The 26,721-nt window shown below is 39.7% G+C and overlaps 2 protein-coding genes across 4 annotated transcripts in view; one reads left to right on the top strand and one right to left on the bottom strand.

The window, feature by feature from the left end:
• The first annotated feature begins 6,032 nt into the window (after positions 1 to 6,032).
• Positions 6,033 to 26,721, top strand: part of CDC40 (cell division cycle 40) — an 86,766-nt gene continuing 66,077 nt past the window's right edge. The window contains exon 1 of the mRNA XM_028723154.2: positions 6,033 to 6,113. Coding sequence (XP_028578987.2) covers positions 6,048 to 6,113 — 66 coding nt within the window. The 5' untranslated portion in view covers positions 6,033 to 6,047. The remainder of the gene's footprint in view (positions 6,114 to 26,721) is intronic.
• The window catches only part of WASF1 (WASP family member 1), a 43,272-nt gene continuing 26,260 nt past the window's right edge, over positions 9,710 to 26,721 (bottom strand). For all 3 annotated transcript variants that reach the window (XM_028723158.2, XM_028723160.2, XM_028723159.2), the window contains 7 exons: positions 24,179 to 24,313; positions 18,372 to 18,525; positions 16,884 to 17,001; positions 15,405 to 15,577; positions 14,270 to 14,449; positions 12,689 to 13,284; positions 9,710 to 10,633 (listed from right to left, as the gene is read on the bottom strand). In XM_028723158.2, coding sequence (XP_028578991.1) covers positions 10,476 to 10,633; positions 12,689 to 13,284; positions 14,270 to 14,449; positions 15,405 to 15,577; positions 16,884 to 17,001; positions 18,372 to 18,525; positions 24,179 to 24,313 — 1,514 coding nt within the window. In that variant the 3' untranslated portion in view covers positions 9,710 to 10,475. The remainder of the gene's footprint in view (positions 10,634 to 12,688; positions 13,285 to 14,269; positions 14,450 to 15,404; positions 15,578 to 16,883; positions 17,002 to 18,371; positions 18,526 to 24,178; positions 24,314 to 26,721) is intronic.

Below are 26,721 nucleotides of genomic sequence, written 5' to 3'. Positions count from 1 at the left end.
TAGGATCAATATGTAATAAATCAGCAGAAAACAAGTTTCCCTGCTGAAAAACAGTGAGATGCCATGAGGATGGGTTATATCAGGTAAAATCAATATTTTCTTTGTCAAACTAAGTAGTATGGTGAAAAAAAGGGGAGACATTTGTCTGCCTTTCAGCAGACGTCCTCAAAGAAAAACAGAAGGCAGGTTAGTGCAGATTATAGCATCCCCAAGAAGGAAGTTGGTAAACTTCTTTTTTAGGACACACAAGCTGTTGGAGGTACCATGAAACCTCACATGTTAAATTATGACCATGCAGCCAGTTTCAAACTCTTTCTCACTACCTTCCCTTTTGTTCTTCAGTCCTTTTCTCAGCCGCCCTCCTCACAATGAAGATTTTTCCATAATTCCTTTGCCCAGGCGGAGAGGTCAAGCTGAAGAACCAGACCAAAGTCAGTAGCTTTATAGGGCCAAGTGGCTTGTATTGGGCCATACTCACTCTTTGTGTCACTTGAACCCTAGGAGGTGCAATATGACCGTCTGTAGTGGTGGCGTTGGTGGTACAGAGACAGTAAGGCATCTGGGTCTCACTACTGAAACCCTCTTGCATCTTATACCCCAAATGCCTCGATTCTTGTCCACAACTGTAAAAAAAACCAAAGTACTGTATGTGTACTTGAAATGGTTTTTGTGTTTTCATTGCCCTGCTGGGTGTTCTTCTTTTTCATGATTATGTTTTTATTATCCATTTTGCATTTGTATTTTTAGTAGGGATGGCATAGGAATTTGGTTCCCAAAACAATACACAAGCATAACTATCCTTCAAAATTCACACTTCTGTGATTTTTGCAATGCCAGAACTAAAATATGGGAATACCCATTTTGAAAAACTACATAGCAGTCATGATTGCTCTACAGTAGTTTGTGATATCAATTAAATAAGGCTTGGGTCAGCCACCACTGCTTAGTTTGCTGTAACGTGTGAGTTAGGGGTTTTCAACCCAAAGGGTTTTGTCATACATACCTTGCTCATAGCCCCATAAAATAATTTATTACTGTAGTTAGTTAGTCAGTATGTAAAAAGTGATCTGGCAAAAGACGTAGGTGTGATCTGGAAGAAAATGTGTGAACTGCCATAGGATGTAAGGGAACCTGATAAATACTAGCTATGCTTGCTCAAAAGTAGGCCCCACTGATTTCAATAAGACTTATTTCAAAATAAACCTGAATTCTGAGTGTTTATTTATTCTTGAGACTGTCTTGTGATGTAAGAAGGTGTCTGGCTGTGCAGGAGATGCTGGTGAGAGCAACACATGCAAGGGCACATGACATGCAAAGATTATTCTAAACTACTCCAGTTGCCAAGTAAGACAATCTGTGCAGTTGATATTTCTCCTGGCTGTGTTTACTCTTCTCTGAACAGTAAGTTAATGAATGTGTTTTGAACAATCATGTGTTGGCAATGAGATTTTTTTTAATTATAGTCAAAATTTTGAATTAGAAAGAATTTGACTTATGAAGTTCCACTTTGGGCACTTAAATAAAAATAAAAATAAAGCAGTTGATGAACAAGAATGTGATGCTATCACAAGCTCAGCATTTGTGTAGACAGCAGTAGTTTAATCAGCAAAGCATCTTTGCTGTCATTTATAAAATGAAAATCTGGGGTTAACGTGTTTAAAATTAGAAAGGCAATCCCTGTGGGTGTGGTTTTTTAAATTCAAATATTTTTTATTGATTTTCATGTAAATACAAGAACAACATAGAACTACAGTAACTTGTCCAGTGGTACATTCTTAAGTTTCATATGCAGTACACAGTACATAAGCAATACATTTATTTATGCATTGTCAATTCAGGTATCTTCTCCACAGAGATTCTTGTGTTGTGGGTGGAATGAAAGTATATACTGTCTCATTTATAAAGGAAAATAATGGAAGCCAAGTCTCGCAAAAAATGTCTATCTTTGAAGTGCCTTTAATTACCCTTCTATGGCGAGTAAGGCATTCCAATAGAGCCACATTCCAAATATTATTTACCCAGGTTTCAAGGGGGATTTCTGTTAGCTGATAATAGAAAAAAATATTAAGTCTCTGCATTTAAGGTTATTTTTTTAAATTTGAGCCTAAGGATAACAAGGCAAGAGCTGAATTGGGTGGAAGGGATTGCTGAGTAATTTTGGAAATAATCTGGAACACCTTTCCCCAAAAGGTGTATACCAACGTGCAACTCCACCATGCATGAAAATATGAGCCTATCACTATGCAGCCTTTCCAGCATAGGCGAGAGATGGTAGTGTTTATTTTGGCTAGACATGGTGGAGTCCAGTGCCAGCGAAATACAACTTTAAGAGAAGCCTCCTGCAAACGAGCAGAGATTGTACATAGGGATGGGTTGTGCCAAATTGATTGCCATTTATTATCTGCAATTAGAATCCCCAAGTCTCTTTCCCACACTGTCTGGAGGCCTCCTGTATCACCTGCATATTGTTCTAAAAGAATGCTATAATTTAAAGTTGCAGCTCCTTTTATGCCATATTTTGCTGTGTTATATAGAGACTCAAATGACATAAGAGAATGAAAGCCATTCCCCTTGTGTTCCAAGTATCTTGCAAATAATAGTAGTAATAATAATAATTTATTATTTATAACCCGGCCATCTGGCTGGGTTTCCCCAGCCACTCTGAGTGGCTCCCAACAGAATGAATGTGCACAATTGAATAGATTGAAACCAGGTTAACTGGGCATCATCCAATTTCTCTAGGAGATCATGCTTTGAGGTTGCTTTACCTTTAGGCAGAAGGTCTCTTATCCGATGGATACCTTTCTCCTCAAGTTTTTAAAATTGTCCTTATTTATCCACAGGAAGGCAATCCCTGTGTTTGATGGGAAGGGTACAGTCAGACATAGCTGCTCGCAGAAGAAAAAATAAAGGAGCAGCTAGTTATGATTATAACTGAAAGATCAAATGAGTCTTAAAACTCCATTCCTGTCTGTATAGGCCACTTCATTTTGTCTGAACTGCTTTCATTTGTGACTTTACCACTGCACAAGTGCTTTTGGTAGGTTAGTTTAAGGCAGTCTTTGCCAACCTGGTACCCTTCAGAAGTTTTGGACTACATTTCCCATCAACCTCAGCCAACACAGCTATTTCAAGAGCATAAGGCTGATGAAGGCTGGTTTAAGAGATATTGAGCTTCAGGTTTTGCATCCGCTGTGTGCAGGAAACTATTCCCTGTTTCATGAAAAGACAGCTTCACTAGATGTACATCTCCGTTAAAGTTTGTATTGCACTGGCTCAACTGTGCTTCCTGAGCACATGTTTGAAGCTCACATGTAGATGTGGCCTTGACAGGCTGCTCTTCATTATATCAACATCAGTAAATGTGTTTTATTTTTAGAAGCAACTGCCCTTTGGAGAGCACTGCTGAAGTAAGAATGGAATGGACTCCCCCTGGACTCTCCTTCACTGCAGGTTTTAATGCAGAGGTTGGAGGCCTTCTGCCAGGGATGCTTTAGTTGCAATTTCCTGCACTGAAGGGGGTTGGACCAGATGACCCCTGGGATCGCTTCTAACTCTACAATTCTATGATTCTATGAAAGTAACTGTGAATTTAAGCATACTTAGGCAGGAAACTTTTCCACAAAATTCCTTAGTACACCACAACTGAGTGCAAGGATGCAAATATGCCCGATTAAAATATTGGCAAAGCAACTTTGAGAGGGGAAGTTCTGCAGTGGAAAAGTGGTCACATCCCCCCTCCCCGCCTCTACCAATCCCCTCTGCCCCAAGTTTGCTATGTTTGCTCACAAGCCCTATTCTGTGATTGCATTCTATATGTTTGGGGAGTTTTGCCTTCCCAACCCCAACTCTCTTATGGCAATATTCTTGTATCACTGATAAACTTTACACACAGGGCTGAACACTTCACTGCCTGCTGCAAAGAATAATGTGTGTTCCCCACCACCACTCAACTTCAGCCCAGAAACAGAAGCTGAATCTTAATTCACCCCGGTAATGGGTCTTCCACAGCACCTGAGGCAGCTGTGTGGGGCAAAGGCATGTGATATAGTCTACATAGCTGTGTCTTCAGACACAGGGATCTGGGCAGGGCACCTTAGGAGCCACAACCAGGGAGCTGTTGCTCTCCCCCTCCCTGCCCAGTACCTGCTGCTTGAAGTGGTTGCCGGACTTTGCCTAATGGGAGAGCAGCAGCCTTGCTTACTCTTATATTCACTGTTTCACAAATGTCGTCTGTGGAGATGAGTGTGCACCATCACGTGCGACAGTCATCCACCTCTCTGCTCACCAGCGTGTGGATGCAGTGAACTGAACCTTTACCAAATATTCAGGTGTGATCATGGAAAAGAGGGCGCATGCTTCTTGTATGCATTTGTGTAGATAAAATGTCACAAAAGCAGCTCTTCCAAAGATCTTCTGGAAATCTTTAATGAGCTCCAGATTGTGAAAAGCAGGGGGATGCTGCCACCTGTTGGTGTGCATTTCCATTTCCACAGACTCTTTTACTAAATTCTACGTCTTTTCTTTCTCCATTAGGCTTTTGATACAAAAAGATTAGCTGTGAGTGAAACATCAGCAGGATGACTCAAGCACCATGGAAAGCAGGGTCCCTTAAGCAACTGCAGGTGACCAGCTTCTTCTTGCCTGGGGATCAAAGTCCTGGATAAGTCAATGAATGGCTACTAATCATGGTGGCTGAATACTACTTCCAAGAGCATAAGCCAAAGGTTGCCAACCATCTTGAACTAGTAAGCACATTTACAATTTTGAAAGAGTTCTGTGGGCTCCAGTCACAAAATAGCTGCTATGGGGAGGGGGTGTGCAGCATAACATCACATGGCTGCCGTGGAGAGTGTGGCACAACACACAATTTAGAGAGACAGGCACTGCGGACAACTTTGCTTTATCATGCGACCTCAGCTGTATCCTGCTGGTCCTGGTTTTAACATATACACACTATGCAGACATATTGTTGCTGTCAATATGTTTATTTTATTGTTATGCTGTCTGTTATTGTGCTTTTTATTATGTTTTTAATGTTTTACACCGCCTTGGGAACTTTGATAAAGGGCGTATATAAATTGAATTAACATCCACCAACACCATTTTAAAACAAATTACAATCTCAAGAGCAGAGTGGGTGCTTAGATATTATTTTCCCAAAAATAATAAGCTAGCTAATATTTTGCCGCATCACAATTTGGGGCTTAAAATCTGTTGGCATGCTGAGCAGCAGAGGGCCCTCATTCTTCCCTAGAGCTATCTATGACATGGACTCCATGCAGTATTCATTTCAGCTCAAGATTGGCATGCAATTGTTATATATATAACTTTTTTAAAGAATAAGAGGCTACCAAAAGTACATAGTAAAACTTATATTGGCAATAAACACAAGAATGCAAGTCAGGAGATAGAAAGGCAGCTCTGGTGACCATGAGACGTTAACTCTTTATTGAAACCCCCAATCTGTAAGGGATGCTGGTGTAGCAATAAAACTGCTAGCACATTTGCAAAGTTAAGCAGGGTCTGGTTTGGTTTCAAAATGGATGGGGGACTGAGCATTGAGGAGGTTGGACTAGATGATATCTGGTTCTCTTCCAACTCTATGATTTTATGATAAACCTTTTAATAACGTTTCAGAAAAATGTAATCGGTCAGTGTAAAGTTTAGCTATTCTGCAATTACAGAATTTGCATCCATCCATCCAGTCTATGGAACTGAGAGGATTTTGTATTTTTGTGCTGATGCAAACATTTGCGCAAACTATATTGGCTACCATTCTATTTCTTACTTACAAGCATGGTGTAAATCAAGGAGCATTCCGGGGGGTAGACTAGATGACTCTTGGGCACCTTCCAATTCTACAATTCTTTGATTCTATAAATAGAGGATTAGACTGGGGAAGAAAGCAACATGACATGATCATTCTTAAAACCCTCTTTTCAAAAGGTAAAAGAGAGTATTTTATTCCCCCAGATTCCGAAAGCGCAATAAAGGATCAAAATTACAAATTTCATCTGTGGGGATTGTGAAGCTGCTGCTATAGAATGAAAATAAATGATGAGAGGAAAACTGTTATGGAACTTCAGAAGAACCCTGAGACACTGAGATATGTGAGTTGTGCAAGCCCCACTTTATAATATTTATGCGACCTCCTGTATACATTCTGTATGTAATCCATATTGCATGTTTGGCTAGTGGCAGTTCTCCTGGGGCTCCGTATCTCCCAAAACTGCTGGTGATGCCAAGGATTATGTGTGGGATTTTCTGTATGCAGAGCCCTGTGTAATGTCCATGTATATGCAGTGTGATGGTGTTCACCAAAACACACAAGGAGCGTAATCAAATGTCCTGTCAGGTGCCTGTCTTTATGCCATGATTGACCCTTGAACTCCAGTTTCAACATGCTAATTAACTGAAAACTACCAAACCTTAAACTGTTTTCCTCTCCCATTTTATATGATAGTATCACTGTTTTGCAAATGTCAAACAATGATCATTTTTGAGACGGTTCCTAAGGGGATTCTAGTATTTTCTGTACAGCATTTTAGTGTAGAACTGGAAAACAGGAAATGGGTATTGTGGTGGGAGAAGGGTGAGGGGGAAATGAACCATAACACACAGAGGTGCACAGAGCCGTCTCCTCTATGGAGCACACAATACCATTCATTCAGACTCCACAAATCCTATGATCTGCTCTGTACACTGAGAGGACAGAGACCTTGAAATAATGTGGATTCAGGGAAATGTTTGTCTCACGTTATGTTTCAAAATCCTACCCACTCAATACTTGTTTAGGAGTTGTAATGTTTCATTTTCTTCTTCATGTTTAGTAGTTCACCCAAATTAGCATGATGCAGGAATTATACATGAAGTGTATTGTTATATTACATTTGGAATACTGTAACATACTCTACATAGGGTTGCCTTTGAAAAGTACTCAAAAACTCAAAGAGCTGCAGCCAAGTTGCTGACTGGGGCTGATTGTAGGGAGCATACGATTTCCTTGCTACAACAGCTCCACTGGCTACCAGTCTGTTTCTGGGCACAGTTCAAAGTTTTGACCTATAAAATACTATACAGCTTAGGTCCAAGATATCTGAAAGACCATATTCCCTCATACGAACCTGTCTAGGTTTTGAGATCTTCAGGGGAGGTCTTTTCAGTCCCACCACTTGGTGGGGACACAGAACAGGGCCTTCTTGGTGGCTGCCCCCTGACTTTGGAACTGCCCCCTTCCCCAAGAAGCTAGATTGGCTCCCTCCTTGTCCTTTGGTTGGCAGGTGAAGACCTTCTTCTTCTACCAGGTTTTTGGAAATGGACTTTTAACAAAGGGGCTGGTGCCATGCTGTTTTTATTATAATTATTTGTATGTTTAAACAGATTTTATATGTATATAGTTTTAATTATATCAGTGTTTAGGTTTTTTTTAAAAAAAACCTGTCAGCTGCCTTCAGTCTTGTCAGGGAAAAAGTAAATATAATAATGATAGTGATAGTCCTAATATAGCCAGGATTATCTGCATAGAAAAACTTCCATGTGAGGATTCTCATATGGATCAGGATTCATATGTGTAGGGATTATGCGTAGAAGAAAAATCTGCACACCATCAGACTGACTGCTAAGAAGCATTGTGTGGGTGTCACTGCCAGCACTGCCAATAACCTTGTGAGGTGCATATTTCTGTGTCACAACTGGTCATACTGTTAAAACTTGAGCACGTGGCTACTTAACACTACAGTGTTAACTGGGGCAGAGTGGCACCAAGATGATGCTATCAGGCATTGCATTAGCCTCCAGGAAGGCTGCTGGGGTGTTGTTTTCTGGAAAGACCACCAATGGCCCCACTTTCTATCTCATTAACACAGTCTCCAGAAGCCGTGTAAGGTTATTGCTGACTCATGTAGAAGCAAACAGTTTTCAACAGGAGATGAGAACTGGCAACTTCATGGTATTGCTTCATGCCATACTGACAGCGAGTATGGTAGCTTGTTGGATTAGACAATTTGTTAGTCATATTCAGCATAGTGTCAAAATACAAACACAAGTAAAATGGGTTGCAGTAATTTGAGATGTACCAGAGCATGAATGATTGTGGCCAGGCTATTCCAGCTGAAGAGAAGGTGCACCAGCATTAGCTGAAAGGAACCTCTCCATGCCACTTGAGCTACTTGACAGGACCAGAGCTATAAGCATCTGCAAAAGATAAACCTGGTCCTTCAGGGAGAGTGCAAACACCATCTGCGGGCACAGTAGCACCTCTGTCTTATCAGGATAAAGACTATTTGCAAAACTAAGTCCTGCTTAGCTGTCTCTCCAAACTGAACACTTTCAAGCCTATATCCACATTTATTGAGACTAGACAAATGTCTTGGGGGGGGGGGGATTGAGTTTCAGAATGATTTCTGTGGCCAGTATCAAAATCAATATTTTCTTCTTACACAGAAGTGCAGAAAACATAGTTCACTTTGCAAAAAATTATGTATGTTTTCCAGAATTCAGCTTTTCTTTGCACAGAATTTGAAAAAACCATGGCAGTAATTTTGCTTGTTTAAAACACCAATGAAAAAGGATGAAGTACACAGAAAGTGAATGGTAGTACCTAGGTAGCAATTATCAGGTGTGTCTCTGAAATGGCTGACTAGCACTATGCAAAAAACATGGCTGCTAACCATAGCAAATGAATCAGTCAGCCCATTTCCCAGAGAAACAAGGTAAAGAGACTGCCACAGGCAACGGTTTGCTTTGGGCAGAAAGTAGTAGGCATATCTCTCAGTTGATCCAAATTCTGGCAAAACATCACTTACTTACAGAGAATCTCCCTCGTCAAGGTTGGAAAGCTTATCTGTAGACAAAACATTTATAGCTGTTAGTTTAGTTCTAATTAATCTGTTCATTAGAACAGGAGACAAAAAAAACCTCCTTTATATAGATTACAGATTATGCATGATTCATCACAGTTATTTCTGGCAGCACTTCTTGGCACACAAACATTTCTTTGAAGGCAGAATTTACCATCAAGCTGCTTTATGGGTTCTTTTGAGAGGCAGAATAGATTGCTCTGTAGTACAGAGCAGGAAATATAAAACAGCCTCCCACCTGCTAATGATCATCAGCCTACTTTGGAAAGTGTAAGAGCTACGAGTTCTCTAGCTGTCAGTTACACATTGCCTTCCTACGCAGACTGTTAAAATTGAGAAGCTAGGTTATTTCGTGTTAAACTAAACAGTGCCTTAGGTTCTTCATTACTTAGCTAAATCAAATTGGTGTTTTGACCCTTTTTGTTATTTTAGCTGTTTGGGAAGGAATAAAATTGCAGATACATACCACATAGACAAAAAGCAACAGTATTTGCTTTTATATAAATACATGGTGGTGGTTGTTTTTTAAGGTGATGACCCTTGTTTTCCAACAGTGAATGGTAACAATTATTAATTGTAGATAAAGAACTTGAGGATTGGGTAAATTCAGCTGAAGCTAATGTTTTCATAGCACAGCTAATTTAAGAAACAAGCAATTGTTTTAATTTTGGTTGGTGTGATTGGTTGATTCATACTAAGTAGTTCCTGACTTACTTAAGGCAATAAATTCCCTCTGAGTAGGGCTACAAATTCAGCCAAATATTGGTGTTGTCTGCTGTTGTTTTTGTTTCTTATATAGTAAAGCTCTTAAAGTGACTCGGTGCTGAAAAAAGCAACAGCTAGAAACATTTAAAACAAACCATTTATTTAAATCAAACTGTTATTTCTAACAGTTACATAAGTTACATAGAATGGCTAAGTCAGAAGATTTCACAAGGTGGGGGAGGAGGGTCAAACTCTCAAGCAGGCAAAATAGTATCACACAATAGGTACCAGTAAAGAAAATCTTAAAACATTCAAATAAGGCCATATTTTTAATTAAAAACAACAATAAAACCCCCAAAGATCATTATTTGTTTTTCTTTCAGTGTGTCCAGTGCTGCTAGAACTACATGTACCTTGTAATGTACAGATTTAATCAAGGCAGTAATAACTAGGGTGCAAACCCCCAAGTTCTTCTCCTGCTCAAATCCCTATGAAGTACCTGGGAATTGCAGCACTTGATGGATTACACCCTTCTCTGTTTTTAAACTGTTAACAGTGTAGTAATGCTCATTACTACGTACAACTCTCCTGGAAGCTTCTGCCTTCATAACTTAAGATTCACAAAGTGCACAGTTAAAGATATGCCAGAAAATTTTAATCTGCTACTCTACCAACAGCTGCCCATGCTTAATACTTAGTGGTCTACTGGAACAAAATTACACTCTTTTAAAAGAGCTGTATCACTGTAAAACATTTAGTTTCAAAGATGTGCCAACATTTTGTGAACTGAAAAGTAGAAAAACATGGATTATATAAAGAAAATACAAAAACACTAGAAATGACCAAACAGTTTTAAAGAACAAGCACCACAATGGACATCAGCATTCAGTTTAGTAGCATATATCCATTCTACTCCAACCAGTCAACTTCATCAAACTCTGAGTCATCTTCTGAATCACTGTATTCCACAGCAATGCGACGAGACAAGATGGTGGCAACATCATTCTCAACACGCTCGTGTTTAGCTTCTTGTTCACGTTGCTCTTCAACTTTTCGTAACTGAATACCTAAAAGTACATGGGGGGAATTAATAGTACTGTGTACACCATATTTATCAGACATGCTAATATGAACTTGCTTTGTTCAAAGCAATGTCAAAAATTCTCAATTGTTTTAGACAGCTTTTTATAGTGCATGCATTTATGGGTTCCCCAGTATCTTGCAAATCTCCACAAAAAACTAGTTTGTATATGGCTATAGGTTTATACAGGGAGGGGATTTCATGTAACATAGAGAAAATTGTTTTGATTCTTCTCCTAAGGACATAAGTGTATGGAAATATATCATAAGGCATAAAAATGCCATTATCACACAATGAGACTCCAGTTTCTCCTCCTGAACATAAGCTATTTCTACTTTTTTTTTTTAAAAAAAAGTAAAGGTTGAAGTTATAATTGGCTACTAATGCAGATGTCTTTTTGAGAGGCATATATTCTTTTCAATCACGCTTTTACTGTAAAAAGCAACAACAAACTTCTGCTGTAGCTTGTATTAAATATTCAATGGTCCTTTAGTGACAATGAAGTTTTTTCCTGGTAGCTTTAGAAATCAGCTCAAATAGAAGGCTGATGGATGCTAAACCTACCAGTAAGCATTAGCAACAATAAATATTATATACCTTTTTCTTCTTCTTCATTGTCCTTTTTAGGGTTCTAAACTCATCAACAACAGTTGCTCATATGAAAAAATTCCAACTTCTCCTTAAAGTTGATTAAAAAATAAATTCTGCCTGCATAGTTAGTTGCACGTGGAGAGAGTCACACGTGAAGAGTAAACTGCAGCAAAGTCTAGTAGAAATGGAATAATGGCTTCTTTTATTATTTCAGAGTAATTTAACAGCAAAGGGAAATGTCAACAACTCCCTCAATAAATATTCCGAGGTTTGCTGCTAAATTGCTATAAAAATTGTAGCCTCTGATATGGTGACTAAGACTCCCAGGAGATAAAACTAGTCTCTCTCAAATTATCCTGGAGAACAACGTCTAAGAGCACATGCTCTCCAAATGTTAAGCAAGCCTGACCTTCCAACGTTGGGATATGCAGTATATACACAAAGCAGAATACCACTTGGTGATTGTCTTATATGCCCACCCCCTTTCTGCTTTGCTTTATTTAAGTTGACAAAATACACAGCTTTTCTGAAACCATTCTCAAGCTACTAATTATCTAAAGTTGACAATGTAAAAAGACCGACGTCATGAAAATTATCATAGTTTTTAGGTGGCAGAAGGATGTAACATGACCAGCACAATATCTATCTGTATTTGACTGGTTAAACAATTTGCAGATAATAGAAGGAAAACCTGGTTTTTCTATTTATTACATAAATTGTGGGTTTTAAAGTCATTCTGGCTCAATTTAAAGAAACATTATTTAAATAATGCTATAATCTCATGGTCATAAAACTGTAGGCCAATTGTTCTGTTGTGTGAACACTTCTTCAGCTAACATTTATATGAAGCCACTTTTGCATTCTTATGTTAAGGAGCCCATTATGTTAAGGAGCCCATCTCGTCCAACACCCTGTTCTCAAAGTGGCCAACCAGAAGCTGGTGGGAAATCCGCAAGCAGGATTTGAGCACAAGAGCATTCTCCCCTCCTGTGGTTTTCCCCTCCTGTGGCCTTATCACCTCCAACTGTGAAGGCAAAACATAGGCATCATGGCTATGTTATGTCTAATCCTCTTTAGTTCCACAGTTTAGCTATGTGCTGCATGAAGAACTTTCTTTTATCTATCCTCAATCTTCCAACATTCAGCTTCACTGGGTGTCCATTAATTCTAGTGTTGTGACAGAAGGATAAAAACTTTTCTCAATTTATTTTCCCCAGGCCATGCATAATTTTCTAAACTTCTAACATGTCACCTTTACACTTTAGCCAAGGATATGTAAAGTGCATATGAGAAAAGAATCTATATATGGTAATCTGCCTATTTTGCAGAACCAATGAAGCGTTTAAAATATCCTCATCAGAAATAATTTAATTGAAAACATTAAATCTGCTAAGAGAGTATTTGATTCATTAAACGAATAACGCTGCTAACCAATGAACAGAAGAGATACCTTTTCGTATTGCTTCCAGAAGGACACTTCTGGCATCGCTGATGACAGGTAGTGTTGATGGGTGACGCTTGGGTTCAGGAGCAGGAGTGACTTGTGAAGGTGGTGATGGAGGCATTATTGGAACGTGAGCCCCAGGGGCAACAGATGTGGGAGTGTGGGAGAGTGCTGTAACAGGTGATGAGGGTCGGATGCCAGGAGGTGGCAATGGAGGAGGAGGAGGAGGTGGAGGAAGTCCTTGCATTTCGCCCTGTGGAACTGGAATGGCTTCACAGACTTGGGCCGCTCTGGTGACGGGAGGAGAGGGTTGTGCCAAAGGAGGTGCAATTGGAGGAGGAGCAGGGTGAAGCACTCCAGGAGCAATCTGGAGAGGAGCTGGGGGCGGAGGCACAGCTGGAGCTTGCAAAACAGCTGTTGGAGGGGGTGGAGGCGGCGGCACTGGAGGTGGTGGAGTGGAAGTCATTGCAGATCTTAATGAAGAAGTTGACAAGGCGGATGGAAGGGGTGGTGGAGGTGGAGGAGGAGTAGGACTCACAAACACTGGTGTTCTGCCAGTAGCAGGTGACTGAGGACGATTTTCAGTCAAACCTGTGGTAGAGCTGAAATGAAAAACACTCCAAGTGATTACTATAAGAGTGAAAGCTGGCCACAGGGCATTTATATTTAACTTTCAATTAAACTCCAGTAATAAGGCTATTGCAGATATATTTTTGCGCACGTATGCTAAAGGGCACCATAGTTTAGTCATTTACTACTCAAACAATGTAACAACAACACTGCATTATTTACGCTTTCACTTTTTGAGAATGTTCCATAAATTCTGTCATATGGCCAGTGCTAGACTGAAACCAACTTGAAATACCCTTAAAGCAGGGGTGAGGGATCTGTGGCCCTCTTTATGGTATTAGACTGCAATTCCCATTATTCCTGACCATTGGCCAAGGTGGTTACAGCTGGTGAGAATTGGAGTCCCAACAACATCTGGAGTGCTATGGGTTCCCCACACCTGCATTTAAAGCATAGTATGAAAGCACTTTAGAACTGGGAACTAGTATTAAACTGATCTCTAAATATGTTAACAAATTTACAACTAGATTTTGGAATGTGTTCGTTTCTTGAAGCCTATGTCTCAAGCCAGGTCCCCACATGGCTAATACTGTGTGAGCTGAAACAGGATATTTTCCTTACCTATTTTTGAAAATCAGTGCCTGTGTCCTGCACTGGAAAACACTCTAAAACTCATATAAAGTTGTGTTTGAAGTCTGTTTTTTAGACTTACACTTTAGAGTGTTTTGTACCGAACAAGATAGTACTTTAAAAGACACTTTGAAAAACTGATTTTTGGGTTTTTTTTAAATGTAAGTTTTCTTTCAGTAATAATATAACAAAACTGAAATCTCAATGTTAAGTTCTGTATTTATTATAGCACAGTATATCAAAGTATTTGGCACACAAGCATTCCATGCCTTTTAGTTCCTTGATAGGTTGATTTGCCTATAGCCAAGACCTGTGGTGTCAATCTTTCCCCTGCTTTGTCAGTTTAATGAAAAGGTGTCCTGAATTAGTATTTTAAGTGTTTCATACCTGACACAGGGTGGAATGGGTTTCACATCTCCTGCTCCATGCATTGGTGGAGGTGGGGGTGGCTCATGTGGCCTGACTAAGACACGTTCCTCTGCTCTACTCAGCAATTCAGTCATCTGGCTGTATGGCAATGCAGAAAGAGAATAGGGTCCATCCATGTGTTCCACATATGCCTGAGGTCTGAAAAGAAATAAATCCACTTACAAATTGCATATGCTAATTTTGCATCCTTTTACAGCCCTATTGGTTTCAAGAACCTCAAAAGAATGAAGACAGTCCTTCTGGCAGTTTGTATGGGGTTAAGACCAAAGACAGAAACAGTACAAAATGATCAGTAGAACATGACAAACTAGGTTACACAAGGTAGCACTCCAAGTATAAAGGAAGCACTTCGCAAGCATTTAGCGAATATTTTTTACTTACGTTACTCTGTAACAATCTTTGTTTGTTAACAGAGTATACAAATAACAGTAAATAATGTAAATGGTTGAGTTCTTCTAATTGCAGAGAGCAAATAAAGGGGATTTCTGGTTCTCTGAAACATAGAGGCAAAAGGAGGACAAAGGCTTAGACCAGGCATGTCCAAAGTCTAGCCTGAACCACTTCAATCCTTAAAAAAGGTCAACAACTTTGCTTGGCCCCCACGGCCCTTCACCTCATCAAATCTGGCCCTCTTTGAAAAAAGTTTGGACACCACTGGCTTAGACACTGAAGGAGGAATAGCTGAACAATGGAGGGATCACAACAGCAGTAGCAGTGTAGAGGAGAGTGGCAACCGCTGGTAGTTAGGAGGTTGTCTGAAGAACCAGCATAAAAACAGCATGTGTACATCCAAATATATAAATGGGTATAGTAGGAATGTGTTGTCATAATAGGCCTTAGGTGATTATGCAGCTCAAAAATCCATGCAGACAATAAATGAAAAAAAGCTGCTAGGTCAGGAGAAGAATACAATTTGATGTGATGGATAGCACCAACTCAAGAGCATTTTGTCTATGATACCGAAAGTTCAAACAATGGCCTCAAGTTTTCTAAGTTCTAGGAAAAATTATTTTACAAACTGGCCAATCCTTATGTTTTTATAACTAATATACAAAATAATTAGCTACTAAAAGTAAGAAGTAAAAAAGAAAACCTCGTCTCAAAATGTGACGCCGGGCCATTAGCAATTTCAATGTGCTTATGTAAGAGACTGGCGTCATCTTCAGCAAGCTCTGGACCCAGGGCTAACTTCTGCCACTCTCTGCGCCTGTCATGAGGAGCCCGCGGCACTTTTTCCGGTTCATGAGGACGATCTAGATTCTTCTGCTACAAAATAGCACAAAAAATAAATTGACAACTGTTCTTCCTGGAAAACTATAATACAATCTGTTATAACACCAACAAAATTACTTAATTATAGGACAAATACAAAATTCAAAATAGATCAGTAAGGTTTATCACTACAACTGATTCAAACATTTATATGTACATTTTTAATTGCTTCAGCTATTAATGCAAAGGTTTATTATGCTTTGTAAATCATGCTAATTGAGAAACACTGAAGAAAGTGTTTGAACAGAGGCCATAAGGAGTAGAAACATGCATTTCATCTATATAAGCACTCATCCCCTTTATCTGACATTATATAAGATGTCATGCAAGAGAATGGATTACCTGAGTGTTTTTTCTTAAAATAAATTAATACACTTCAAAAACATACACAAATTAAGAAAGAAAGAAAGAAAGAAAATTAAACCCAAACACATATACAAATCTTTTTTGAGGGGTTTTTCTACAATCCAGTGACGCATACATTTTATAAAATAAATAAATAAAATCCCTGGAAAAAATAATTATTGGTGCAGTGACATCTTTTAAAATATTTGCTTTATTTATAAATACCAGGATATTGTCCTCAGTCTCATGATATGCTCACTTAAAGCTGAAAAGTTACTAAGAACGCAGTAGCATATTTCACAGGAGTTTGAACTTTGTTATCATTAATACTGTATATAAAATAAAAATCTCCCACATAGCTGAAAGAGAATCTTTTTTGTTTGTCCTCTAGTATACCTTAATTTATGAGTTAATTTTTCAGCAATAGCAATGGACCAGATTTGACTATACCATATTAAATTTTGATTTAATCCTTCTAAATATTTTTATTTTCCATCTTGGCAGCTAACATGAGAATGGGGAACAACCTCTGCCTGACACAAGGGAAACTGCTTCCAGACTGGGTTGAGATTACTAGGCTATATCTCAGCAGCATCCTTTCTTTTCTTTTGTAAAGTAGCAGCATCTTTTCTCTTCCTGTGTTTAGAAGGTCTTTGATAATTTCTCCCATTCAGAAGGCTTTTATGGATGTTTTTTATTTGTGTTATTCTGCCTCCTGGATTTTTATGACAGCATGTTTGATTTTAATGATTGTTTTATTGTGGTTTGTCTTGCTTTGTTGGTTGCTTTGGTCAATTTTAGTTAAAAAAAATGAGAAGCAAATGATTGGAATAAAACCAATAAAATATAGTGCAAATCTGAAAAATTTGTTCTATTCATGTGATGTTAAATTTTCTTAATAGCAGGGCATCCTTCAGGACCACGTAACGTAACTCATTTCCTAGGAGGATAATACCTTTTGCTTTCTTTTTTCCTTTCTTTTGTCTTCTGTGTCTTGTAACATCTTTTCTTTCCATAGATCAAAGAAATAGGAAGGATTGGTGTAAAACTTCAAACCCTCTTTTCCATCATCTCTAAAGGAAAAATAAGATTATTAGATAAAACATGTTACTAAATAAATATAAAATATGGCTTGTAACATGTAACAGCATGTAACAGCATGTAACAGCAAAAAGGAGACTGCTGAACCCTCACCTCCCAATTAAGGAAAGAAAATCCTAACAATTTGAAGGGTGTGAGGTTTATATAATTTTCATTATATAAAGTGAACAATAAGAGAAATTGATTGTTCTTAGGGGGACGGCACAAACAAATAGTATATGGAAGAGGGGAGGGAAAATGAAGTTTTCTACATGTACCAAAAAAGAAAAGACATGTAGAGGTTGAACAAGTGTGTGTACACAAATTCAAGCTGAGAGTGGATCTTGGGAAAGGAAGGGAGATAAGGAAGCTGCCATGGGGTGGGGGAGAGAAGAGAAGATCAGGTCCCATCAGGCTTTTTCAGCTGGACTCTGCTCTCTCTTCATTAAAGCAATGAAGAGGAGGCTTCAGTCACCACCCATCCATCTGGGAGAAGGGTGAAGAGGCCCTCCCTCTAACTCCAGCCAACCGGGCAGCTTGATTACCCCACTGCATCCAATCAGCTGGCTGCATTACCCAAAGCATTCTTATGGGCTTTTGAATTGCTCTGTCAGTGCTGCAGCAGCACTAGTTTGCCCATCCAATGCATTTGGTTGGGGTCCTGGAAGGGAGAGTAGCCAATGGGTCTCTGGGTCCCTCTGGGCTGCAAGTCAGTGCCCCATCTGAGGGCCCCAGCACTGGGCTTGAAAATGTACTCTGCATAGAAGTAATAGAATGGTTTAGTTGGAAGGGACCCTGGGGGTCATCTTATCCAAGCTCCTACCATTCAGGAATCTCATCATGCAGTCCCTTATCCAATTTGAAGCTGTACCAGACCCTCTTTAGCTTTGCAAATATGCTAGCAGTTTTATTGCATTTTAAATCAAATGTTACAGGCCGTAGCCCTGATAACAGGTTCCTGTGCAGTACTGTATCACAAACAAAACCCTCAACAACATCACTTCTCCTCTACAATGTGGGCTGAGTATTTGTAGGGCTGTGGACAAGATTAAAGTACGAGGCTAGAAGACTAAACCCATCATACCTGATATTTACATGAATGCTAGGAATTTGGTTGAACCACTAGTACGATTTCACAGTGAAGAAGACAACAGTTATGCATTCTCAGAGACTGTGTCATCACAATTAATGGAACATGCAAAAAGTAATCTTAGAATGATTAGCTGCCCTAGTAAAAACTGAAAACAAAATAAGAATCAAGCTACACAAAACTCCAGTTCCCAAATTAAACTCATTCGCTTGATTAAAGGGTTCTTACTAATTGAAAAATTAAAATGCATTCTGCGCATTTTTTCACACTGACCTGTAAGGGGTAAGTATGTTGAGTGGAGGAGGCTGTTCACATGTGTCATAAGTCTCTTGCAAAGGAATGGGCAGACTCTTGCGGTCAAAAAGCTGCTGATCTTGAGTTGTGGAACTTCGGAAAGCTTTTCTCATTGTTATATCTTGCAGTGAAACTGAAAAAAACCATCAACATTTAGATAGTGAGATATAAATGTTGCATTAGGAGGCAAAAGTTGTATTTGACAATTGTAGCTCATAAGACACAAGTAGATTGTGGAAATTATTGTTGCTGAATCATTAAAAATAAAGTTACAAAAAGAAATCATGATCACATACAATGAAGATTCCATGCAATTCTGTACAGACAACTCCCCATTTATGTGTGTTCAATATGTGCACGACTGCACATACATGCATTTGCCACGAACCTGGTAGTGACCCAAAAATGGTATGAAAAGGGGCAGAATGGGATTGGGGCAGAACTGGTTTTTTACAGGCTTTTTCAATGGTGTTTCAAATGTACACAATTTCACTGACGCATGCAGTGCATCAGAACAGAACCCCCATGTAAATGGGGGGTTGCCTGTATTTAAATATATATGCATAATTTGGAGTAGCAAAGCAATGAGCATTACTCCCATATTACTAGTCATGTCTTTAAAGGCAATTTGAACAGAACTGAGGACATCCTTTGAAGGTACTTTTCTGCAGTGTCTTGTGGAACACCATGATCTTCATAGCACAGGATGAGTAGATGGTAGGGCTAAAAAAAATTTGGGGCCTGATAACAACACACTAACACTGAATCTATAGATTTAGAGACTCCTCCTGACAACATCAGGATGTTTTTTTAAAAATGGGCTGACAAAAGCCTATGTCTGGAAAAAAAAGTTAAAATGACTGTTTAAATTTTATATGAGCAGTCTAAGCACTTCAATCATGCAAAATATTCCTTGTCTGGCTATGTCTATCTTCAGGATGACTGACTATGATTATATATCAACTGGTCTTGCTTACTGTTTAATTTTTATCCCTTCCGATTCCTTTGGGGAGATAACAATACTTTGGACATCAAAATAACATTCTGTTTGCACTTTCGGCAAATTGCCTCTACAGCTAAAGCTAAGTAATCTGTCTGGAAACACCTTTATAGGAATTAGCTTCTCAGCTTTTACAATAAGAAAATTGCCTTCTAGATTTCATCTTCTACTTACTATGCTGTTTTTAGAACTATGCTGCATTTTAGAGAAGACTCTTCAGTACAAGAGAAGACTCTTCTGGTTACAAACTTATTCTGTTCCGGAGGTCCATTCTTAAGCGGAAACTGTTCTTAACATGAGGCACGTTTCACTAATGGGGCCTCCTGCTGCTGCCGCCAGCTTACAACTTACACTCACATCCAGGGGCAAAGTTCGCAACTAGGGACATCTACTTCTGGGTTAGCGGAGCTTGTTACCCAAAGCATTCATAAGGAGGACAGTATGTAACCCAAGGTCCCACTGTATTTTCTTTCAGCCTGGCCTCCATTGTTCCATTTGCATCATCCTTGACATATTAAAAGTACTGGGACCCCTGACCATTAGGTCTAGTTGTGGCCGACTCTGGGGTTGCGGCGCTCATCTCGCTTTATTGGCCGAGGGAGCTGGCGTACAGCTTCCGGGTCATGTGGCCAGCATGACTAAGCCGCTTCTGGTGAACCACAGCAGCACACGGAAACGCCGTTTACCTTCCCGCTGGAGCAGCACCTATTTATCTACTTGCACTTTGATGTGCTTTCGAACTGCTAGGTTGGCAGGAGCAGGGACTGAGCAACGGGAGCTCACCCTGACGCAGGGATTCGAACCGCCGACTTTCTGATCGGCAAATCCTAGGCTCTGTGGTTTAACCCACAGCACCACCCGCTATTGCTAAATTATAGTCTTCTGTACCAACTTTACTAAGAAGTTGCTATCTTGTAGCTTTCAAAACTGTTTTTTCCCTAGTTCCCTTTCTATCACTTCATTCATGTCATTTCTCCAGCTTTCCATTATAAGAGACTTCTTCAGTCTTGGTTCAAAGGTTCACGTGAATTCTGGTGAGCCTTAGACTCATGTACTGCCTCCTCTTTGCATGTTACACCTGAATTCTATACCTTAACAGATTCTCTGTATACGTTTTTCTTTGGCAGCTTATAATCCCATTAACGTGATTTAGGCCTCTGGCAGGTTTTAACTGAGTGCCAGTTGCCTTCTGACACGAACAGGCAAGACTACAAGCTAAGAGGGTTCTGTGGATCTATGCTAACAGAAGTCTTGCGCTACAGGTTCATAAATTGGTAATTATTTTGGCTAATTATATTCCACTTTCATTTACTTTACACAGAACTAATTTTATAAACTCTAATATCCCTCTAGCAATCCTTAAAACTTTGAATCAAATTGACAAATAACCCCAATAATAAATTAAGATTTCCATATTGATTTTACATCCTATTTACTAAGCAATGATTTTTACAACTGTCTGCCCCATTTTTAAACTGACTTCATACTCTGGTTCCCATTTTTATCATGTTTACTTAGGCTTCATTGCTCTTGAGATTCTTTACTTGTACATAACATCTGTTATAAAACTGCACATAATTCTACACACAAAAATGTCGAAATACACAGACATAATTTTGATCAAACATTTAGCCAAATATGAAAACTGTCAGACATTTGACTCATAAATATTCTATATATTTTAATCAATCTTTTGGCGGACATAGTTTTGTTATTCAGCTTCATCCTCTCATCTATATTATAGTCCTACATTGTTATACCTCTACCTATAAGCACATCATAATAGCATCTCTTTCTCTATTTTAATTTATTTGCACAAACCTATATGGAAGTACTATTTTAATTCATCATTTAAATCAATTCAATCCAAACTAAGTGAAATTCAATCCATAGCAATTTGGAAATTATTCCCCCCCCCCCCCGCCTGCCTGCCTAAGTAAATGCTGTCTAGTGGAGTAAAATGAATAAAAAGTATTTGCATAGGAGGCAGGAAATAACACTATGAATCATGAATTTTCAGTTTCTACTTGACTGTGAAAGATGTTGACAGAGAAGAGCACAAGTCTCTGAAAGAAAACTAGATGAATACAAAAAGTCACTCTTTTATTGGAATACACAATTCAACCAATTCCAATGATATATTAATCCAGTGGCAACCCAACCATTACTTTGGTGTGGATTAAATAATGTGGATTTGATTGGTGGTAGATTTGGAGTTCCACTTCAGATAATTTATTTATGGAATTCTGGCTTTTGCTGCTGCTTTTTTTGTTTCCACTTTTTGGGAAGAAGGGTCTGCGGCATGGCTACCATCACACTTTTGGGGTTACCCTGGGCACATCTGACTTCCACAAGGCAGTTCCGGTTTTGCACAGACACATCTGCACCCCTGGGGGCTTAAAAATGCTGGATGCCCTTTTTTGAGCCCCAGTCTGAAGCACTGGTAGTTGTGCTGAGCTTCCTACTTGCTCTCACTTTGCCCATGTTCTCTGGAAGGGGAAGCTGTTCTTTTTTTAGGAGAGTTGGTCATGCTTTTGAATTCAACTGATGTACCTGAAGACTAGAGAAGAACATGCTTATGGCAGCACTCCTTTTGATAAGCCTATCACTTATCAACATGGAAGGAGTCAGAACTTGTGGCTGGTTTTAGAAGTGGTTAATCAACTGATGAAATTACCAATTAATACAGTTTTGCAGTCCATGTTGAAGTAATTTGAGTATGGGAGTGGGTAATCACAACACACAACACACAATTCACTGGATGCATTTGATTTAAATGGAGTAGTCAATTACATAATTAATTATTGGAGTTCAGAGATCAACATGAGCTTGATATCAATTAGTAAGAGAAGAGATCCAGCCCGGTATTTAACCTTGAGTACTGTAGTTAAAATGGATATAGGACTGAGGAATAAGACCAGGTTATATACATTTCAGGTTACAGACTCTGCTAACCCAGAAATAGTACCTCGGGTTAAGAACTTTGCTTCAGGATGAGAACAGAAATCGTGCTCTGGCGGTGCGGTGGCAGCAGGAGGCCCCATTAGCTAAAGTGGAGCTTCAGGTTAAGAACCGTTTCAGCTTAAGAACGGACCTCCGGAACAAATTAAGTACTTAACCCGAGGTACCACTGTATATATTTAAACATTTTAGGTCATATTTCAAAGTGAAGTCTCCACAAGGCAGTTTACAAGACATAAAATACAAAACAGTGCCCCAAAATAGTATTTTTGTAGAGACTACTTAAAATTCCACAAATTGATAACAAGTAACACTATGAGTGGGGTGTGTGAGAGAGGGAGGGAGGTCGCCAACCCTCTATGTGGTTTTTGGGGTAAAACTGGTTAACTAAAAGGTAAAGGTAAAGGTACCCCTGCCCGAACGGGCCAGTCTTGACAGACTCTGGGGTTGTGCACCCATCTCACTCAAGAGGCCGGGGGCCAGCGCTGTCCGGAGACACTTCCGGGTCACGTGGCCAGTGTGACAAAGCTGCATCTGGCGAGCCAGCGCAGCACACGGAAACGCCGTTTACCTTCCCGCCAGTAAGCGGTCCCTATTTATCTACTTGCACCCGGGGGTGCTTTCGAACTGCTAGGTTGGCAGGCGCTGGGACTGAGCAGGGGGAGCGCACCCCGCCGCGGGGATTCGAACCGCCGACCTTTCGATCGGCAAGCCCTAGGCGCTGAGGCTTTTACCCACAGCGCCACCCGCGTCCCTACCAGCACTACCCAGCACTAAAGCATGAAATGCCATGGTGAAATCCAACTTTAGCTGGAAAGCTGGCATCACTGCTCAGAACGAGTACCCCTGACTTATGAACCTGATTTTGGGGAAGTACAATCTCATTCCAAACAGGCTGCCCTATAACCTTGAAGCAGAGGGCCACCAGCCAACATTATTTCTAATTTGTCTGTCAGTTTGTTCACCTTCATCTAGACCAGAGCTTTCCAAACTTTTCATGCTGGTGACATACTTTCTAGTCATGCATCGTTTCGTGACACAGTAATTCAGTTTTACTAGCAAACCAGAGGTTAAACTAACCCCCTTTCAGCCCGGGGACGAGCGTGGGGAGTGTTTGCACGACACACCTACACACTGCAGCTGACACACTAATGTGTCATGACACAGTTTGGAAAGCTCTGAACTAGACTATCACTGGCGTCAGAGAAATTCTAAGTGCTGCTACAATTCAGTAACATTTGGTAGGTCTTTGCTGAAGCCTCATAAGGCTCCATGCAACAGGAGATCCACAGATTCAGACAACGTCCTGCCAATTTCTGTTAGAATCTCCCTCCCCCAAATATTTTTGTTGTTGTCTTTTGCATCTCACACCAGATATGCTCACTACTAATAGCAACTATAGGGACGCGGGTGGCGCTGTGGGTAAAGCCTCAGTGCCTAGGACTTGCCTATCGCATGGTCGGCGGTTCGAATCCCCGTGGCGGGGTGCGCTCCCGTCGTTCGGTCCCAGCGCCTGCCAACCTAGCAGTTCGAAAGCACCTCCGGGTGCAAGTAGATAAATAGGGACCGCTTACCAGCGGGAAGGTAAACGGCGTTCCGTGTGCTGCGCTGGCTCGCCAGATGCAGCTTGTCACGCTGGCCACGTGACCCGGAAGTGTCTGCGGACAGCGCTGGCTCCCGGCCTATAGAGTGAGATGAGCGCACAACCCTAGAGTCTGTCAAGACTGGCCCGTACGGGCAGGGGTACCTTTACCTTTACCTAATAGCAACTATGGCTGATATGATCCACAAGACCACACATAATATTATTTACACAAAAACTTACGTTCTTCTTCTTTTGGATCAAGCTGTGTAACACTGATAGATAAACGGTCCACACGTTCTTGCAAAGAGTTCACTCGGAAAGAAAAACTGTGTGCCTCATTGAAAAGCTCACCAAATATATCTTCTGCATATTTACCTGCAAAGGAAAGTTTTTAAAAGTTAGGGTTAAGAATTTGAACAAGCAGCTAAATTTGTTAAATTATTCTTTGATATAGGGCATTCTTACATAAGCCTGCCTCCCATAATTCTTTGCTCCTGCCTCCGTCACTTGGAGGAATTACCCAATCCAGTGGCTTCATTGTCCACCTTAGTAAATCTGTTTATTATCAAAATTTGCCAATTTAAGAAAGTTAAGACATTGCAATTCTCCTTAATAGAAGCTTGACCCTGTTCTTAGGAGTTTATACTTTTTGTTTTATCATCCAGGATATGCCCTATTTCCCTTCTCAATCATTATTACTCGGTGTTCTCCCAGGTGCAACAAGACATCTGATGCTTTATTCCCACTGCAGAATTACAGTAATCAGTAGCACTCTAAAAATATGAAATGCACATAAGACAACCATGGAAGGAAGTGTTTAAATATGTATTTGCAAATGAAATAAAATGGATTCAATGACTACATGATTCAATTTTGAATCTGGAGTGTTGCCAGTCTTCTGCTGTATCAAAATTAATGCAATTAAAGTTGCCAGAGCAGAGTTCCCAAAATAAGAAAGTGGCACAGGTCTGTAATGGTCGCTTGCACAGCATTTTGTAATTTTTTTAAACACTGAATGCCATGCAACCTTAAATGCAACTATCTTGGCCAAGCATTCAGTGTTTTGATAAGGTCTCCATCATCAATGTTTTACAAACATTTTGATAGAAATCTTTTCTTTCTTTTTATTTAAAATGCACATATATGTAATTATAAACCTGAAAAAGATACAATAATATATTTCAAAATGTCACTTCTTGTTTATTTGCCTGAAGAATTTCACTGGGACTTACAGTTCTCTCCCAACAGGCTTTATATTTAAAGCCTGCTACATCCCATGGTTTCATGCAATATAAAAGCTAATTCCTGTCACTGAATGGCTCATAGCTTACACAAAAAAATTGTACTTCCTTATGAGTTCAAAAAATCCCTTGATCTTTCCCATCATTATTGAGATAATTGTGACTAGGCTTACCAGAGAGCTTGTCCTCTATAAAATCTCAAATCCTGCAATCCCATTTTATCCTCAAATGCTCGCCTTGTAGTATTTTAAGATAGAAAACCATATAATGCATTGAAATATACCTGCACATATACTGAACTTCTCAGCCGCTGAAACTTGACAGTCCACCAGAGGAACAAAGTTAATGTTTGAAGAAAATGCTCATGCTCCCATTCTGACAATCTTTCAGGGGGATAGTTCATAACTGGTATGGTGGTAGTGTGTTAAACACTAGGCCTGCTGGTAATAAAACATCTATCATGTATGTCTTAATCATGGACAAGGGGCCAACCTAGTGGCCATGGAAGAGGACATTCTCTGTGGCAGCCTTTAAGCTGTGAAATTCTGTCTCCAGAGAAGTGTGCCTGGTGCCTTCATTGTACAGCTTTTGCTGTATGCTGAAGACACACCTCTTTATCCTGGCCTTTGACACCCTATTGAGATGTAAAATGTTTTAGTTGATTTTATTATTGAACTATTATATTGCTGTATAGTGAAGGGGGAGCAATAAATCCTAGAAACAAATGGAAGTGCAATTGCTGTTAATATGTTTTCATGTGCTTGCTTTCGCTATTCAGAATGATACATAGATGGAACCACTAGTGGCTAAAAGCTAGATCTTATCCAGGCCACAGCTACAGTCTCAGTGGTATTTGGCAAAACTCTTAACTAGCATTAGAATCTGGAATTTGATATTATCTCTGTACACCTGAAACTCCAGTGATCACCTAATTTAAGACATGATACTCAATGTGGTAATGCAGGGAACAGGGCAGCAGCTCACTGAATAATCCATGTAAGTAGTAGATTTCTTATGCATGTGCTGGTTATCATCTCTCCCAACTTGGAGAGAACTGAATTAAAAGTGGTCACTTTAAAAACAAAACAAAACCATACACAACTTTTAATTAGTGAGAAACACATGACAGAGTCTTCCCCTAATCTAATACTCAGTCTAATACTCCAGTATAAAAACACCAGATAAGCATATTTGGAAAAAGAGATGTATACTCATTTTTTAATTGAAACCATAATGAACTTCTGGGTCAAGGACCCTGAAGAAGCTGAATACTTTAATTTATTAGAGAAGCTATGCACATGCTATAGCTCTGTGCTGCTCTCCTTAGGATGCATTTGGCTGACACAGGATGGAAAATGATAATGACAGTGGTTAAAATGTACTAGAAACAGTTGCAGTTCAGGCCAGTCCTGCACACACCATATTCCACCTGATAGCCTTTTGAAGTGGTTACAGCTCAGAGGGAAAAACAATACATTTCAGTAAGATTGCTGTAGGGTTCTAAAGTATTCCTTCATTTAAAATTAATATAGAAAAGGGGGA

The sequence above is a fragment of the Podarcis muralis genome, chromosome 3, assembly GCF_964188315.1.
Source record: "Podarcis muralis chromosome 3, rPodMur119.hap1.1, whole genome shotgun sequence".
Taxonomy (NCBI): domain Eukaryota; kingdom Metazoa; phylum Chordata; class Lepidosauria; order Squamata; family Lacertidae; genus Podarcis; species Podarcis muralis.
This window is presented reverse-complemented; position numbering and strand designations above follow the sequence as displayed.